This window comes from Drosophila kikkawai, unplaced genomic scaffold, assembly GCF_030179895.1.
Source record: "Drosophila kikkawai strain 14028-0561.14 unplaced genomic scaffold, DkikHiC1v2 scaffold_272, whole genome shotgun sequence".
Classification (NCBI taxonomy): domain Eukaryota; kingdom Metazoa; phylum Arthropoda; class Insecta; order Diptera; family Drosophilidae; genus Drosophila; species Drosophila kikkawai.
This window is the reverse complement of record NW_027222616.1, coordinates 132,003-135,890: the sequence shown is the minus strand read 5'-3', so window position 1 is coordinate 135,890 and position 3,888 is coordinate 132,003. Positions and strand designations below refer to the sequence as shown.

Genomic DNA, 3,888 nt, shown 5'->3' with positions numbered 1-3,888 from the left:
CAATAAATCGCTAGGCCAATCGTTGGAAGTCTGCGGGATAAATCTAGAATATCAATGTTTTTCACATGGCCAGCTATACGTAGCCTGTTTGCGTGTGGGAAAGCCGTCATCATTATTTATTTTTACACCGGATAACAAAACAAAAAATATTGTTTATCAGATCGCTCTCCACAGATTTCAAGTCAAAAAAATTTGTCAATCCAACGACAGGTTTGTTTAAAAGTCATCACTTCTTTTTGATTCTCAACTAATTTTGAATTCAAATTTTAGCTTAAAATTTTTAGGAGAAGATAGGAATAAGGTCAGCTCTATGAATTTTGATGCGTATCGATTGATGATGTTTCAACAGTACTGTTTCGACATGTACGTCAAAGTAGAAACGGAATGTCTCAATTTAATTTGTTTTAATCAGTCGAAGTTGGGGCGAGATAAAGTTCGCCGGGTCCGCTAGTAGTGTATATGAATAAGATAATTTACCCTAGAATTTAGTATATTTTATAAGTTAGGATTAGGCACATACACGCACACACCACACACACACCACACACACACTCACACACACAACTGTACATTTAGCGGGCATGAAGCCCAAAGATACTTTGCCCAAGAAGGACCAAATTAGATTTAAATTAAGACCGCAACGAACAAGCGTATACATTTTTCAAAGACGGACTGTAGCGACCGCGCTGAAGACATTTCCCCTCTCCGCTGCCGACGCAAGCCGACGCGAACAGCGGCAGAGGCAGCGACATTTCCCCTCCGACGATCGTGCGTGTTTACGTTTTGATCGTGTTTATTTACATGACGATCAAAACATAAACAAAAACAATAACAAAGCCGACGGCCGAAAGCTGCGCTGCCCGGACATTTTTGGCAGAGACTAGGCGACAATGGCTTTGCAATTTTCGACCGCGATCACTTCCCTGGCAGCGTCGAACGCGATCGTGACTTCTCTGGCAGCTGCGAACGCGATCGGTCGAACTTAGTCCCGCGATAAGTCCACCAGGGCCATTGTATTCGCTACTATATAGAAATTCAGCCCAATCAAACAGTTTCCTAAAGCTTGCACAAAAATATAACGGATGCTTTCCAATTACGTCATTTGGAGTCGAGGTTTTTCATCAATCAGGCTACAATCCAAGTTATAAGGTAATGGCGTCTCTTTATTATCAAAAATAACAACTCACATTTTTTCGAAATTGCATTCCAACATTCAGATTCATGGGCAAATTCACCACCGAGCGGGCGCTTTGTTATCACCACAAAACAAAGATCTTAAATTCCTTCAGATCTATTTCATTGGTGATTCGGCAGTTGAACTAAATCACCGCTGTGCAATTTTTACTGAAACTTAACGTGAAATTATCGAACAATTGCAAAATCCTCTCTATGAGCATAATGAATTCGTCAGATTGTTCAAAACTGCATTGGATATAATGCATTATGACGAACACAAAATCATTATCAGCGCTGACAAAAGACCCACTGGTAGCCATGCAAGACAATTTAACGCTCCCACTATCAATAAACACGCAGTGGTGATTGTTGGCGAGAATGTGGAATAACGCGATATTGTTTTTAACCGTCGGGATAATGGCCAAGTGCAGCGAGTTTATAAGACTCATCGGTCACATGATGCTCTTCAATATCCGTTAATGTTCTGTCGTGGAGAAGATGGGTATCACTTCAACATAAAGATGGTCAATCCAACGACAGGTTTGTTTACAAGTCATCACTTCTTTTTGATTCTACAACTAAGTTTGAATTCAAATTCTAGGAGAAGAAACGAATAAGAAGGTCAACTCTATGAATTTTGATGCGTATCGATTGATGATTCGACTAGATGTTGACAATCATCTGTTCAGATACCACCGTTTGTTTCAACAGTATTATGTCGACATGTACGTCAATCTAAAAACGGAACGTCTCAATTTTATTCGTTTTAATCAGTCGAACTTGCGGTCAGACGAGTACATTCACTTGCGTGACGCCATCGCTACTGAAGGACACGCGGCCAACATCGGTTGTTTGACCAATCTCCCAGCCACTTATGTTGGAAGTCCGCGCCATATGCAAGGGCAAATTTAAAGGAGAGGTAGTTCTTATCCCACGAATTCCTATTATTCCAACAGATCTTCCATTCCAATTCAAGACGATTCAGTTCCCAGTTCGATTGGCATTTGCGATGACCATCAATAAATCGCTAGGCCAATCGTTGGAAGTCTGCGGGATAAATCTAGAATATCAATGTTTTTCACATGGCCAGCTATACGTAGCCTGTTTGCGTGTGGGAAAGCCGTCATCATTATTTATTTTTACACCGGATAACAAAACAAAAAATATTGTTTATCAGATCGCTCTCCACAGATTTCAAGTCAAAAAAATTTGTCAATCCAACGACAGGTTTGTTTAAAAGTCATCACTTCTGTTTGATTCTCAACTAATTTTGAATTCAAATTTTAGCTTAAAATTTTTAGGAGAAGATAGGAATAAGGTCAGCTCTATGAATTTTGATGCGTATCGATTGATGATGTTTCAACAGTACTGTTTCGACATGTACGTCAAAGTAGAAACGGAATGTCTCAATTTAATTTGTTTTAATCAGTCGAAGTTGGGGCGAGATAAAGTTCGCCGGGTCCGCTAGTAGTGTATATGAATAAGATAATTTACCCTAGAATTTAGTATATTTTATAAGTTAGGATTAGGCACATACACGCACACACCACACACACACCACAAACACACTCACACACACAACTGTACATTTAGCGGGCATGAAGCCCAAAGATACTTTGCCCAAGAAGGACCAAATTAGATTTAAATTAAGACCGCAACGAACAAGCGTATACATTTTTCAAAGACGGACTGTAGCGACCGCGCTGAAGACATTTCCCCTCTTCGCTGCCGACGCAAGCCGACGCGAACAGCGGCAGAGGCAGCGACATTTCCCCTCCGACGATCGTGCGTGTTTACGTTTTGATCGTGTTTATTTACATGACGATCAAAACATAAACAAAAACAATAACAAAGCCGACGGCCGAAAGCTGCGCTGCCCGGACATTTTTGGCAGAGACTAGGCGACAATGGCTTTGCAATTTTCGACCGCGATCACTTCCCTGGCAGCGTCGAACGCGATCGTGACTTCTCTGGCAGCTGCGAACGCGATCGGTCGAACTTAGTCCCGCGATAAGTCCACCAGGGCCATTGTATTCGCTACTATATAGAAATTCAGCCCAATCAAACAGTTTCCTAAAGCTTGCACAAAAATATAACGGATGCTTTCCAATTACGTCATTTGGAGTCGAGGTTTTTCATCAATCAGGCTACAATCCAAGTTATAAGGTAATGGCGTCTCTTTATTATCAAAAATAACAACTCACATTTTTTCGAAATTGCATTCCAACATTCAGATTCATGGGCAAATTCACCACCGAGCGGGCGCTTTGTTATCACCACAAAACAAAGATCTTAAATTCCTTCAGATCTATTTCATTGGTGATTCGGCAGTTGAACTAAATCACCGCTGTGCAATTTTTACTGAAACTTAACGTGAAATTATCGAACAATTGCAAAATCCTCTCTATGAGCATAATGAATTCGTCAGATTGTTCAAAACTGCATTGGATATAATGCATTATGACGAACACAAAATCATTATCAGCGCTGACAAAAGACCCACTGGTAGCCATGCAAGACAATTTAACGCTCCCACTATCAATAAACACGCAGTGGTGATTGTTGGCGAGAATGTGGAATAACGCGATATTGTTTTTAACCGTCGGGATAATGGCCAAGTGCAGCGAGTTTATAAGACTCATCGGTCACATGATGCTCTTCAATATCCGTTAATGTTCTGTCGTGGAGAAGATGGGTATCACTTCAACATAA

General features: G+C 40.7%; 1 protein-coding gene across 1 annotated transcript; it reads left to right on the top strand.

Moving 5' to 3' along the window:
- Nucleotides 1-439: 439 nt before the first annotated feature.
- LOC138929525 (uncharacterized) lies at nt 440-2,572 on the top strand. The gene is made up of 3 exons (XM_070288958.1): nt 440-1,149; nt 1,218-1,716; nt 1,778-2,572. The coding sequence occupies exons 2-3, from the start codon at nt 1,656-1,658 to the stop codon at nt 2,086-2,088; spliced, it is 372 nt and encodes a 123-aa protein (XP_070145059.1). The 5' UTR covers nt 440-1,149; nt 1,218-1,655; the 3' UTR covers nt 2,089-2,572.
- Nucleotides 2,573-3,888: the final 1,316 nt, after the last annotated feature.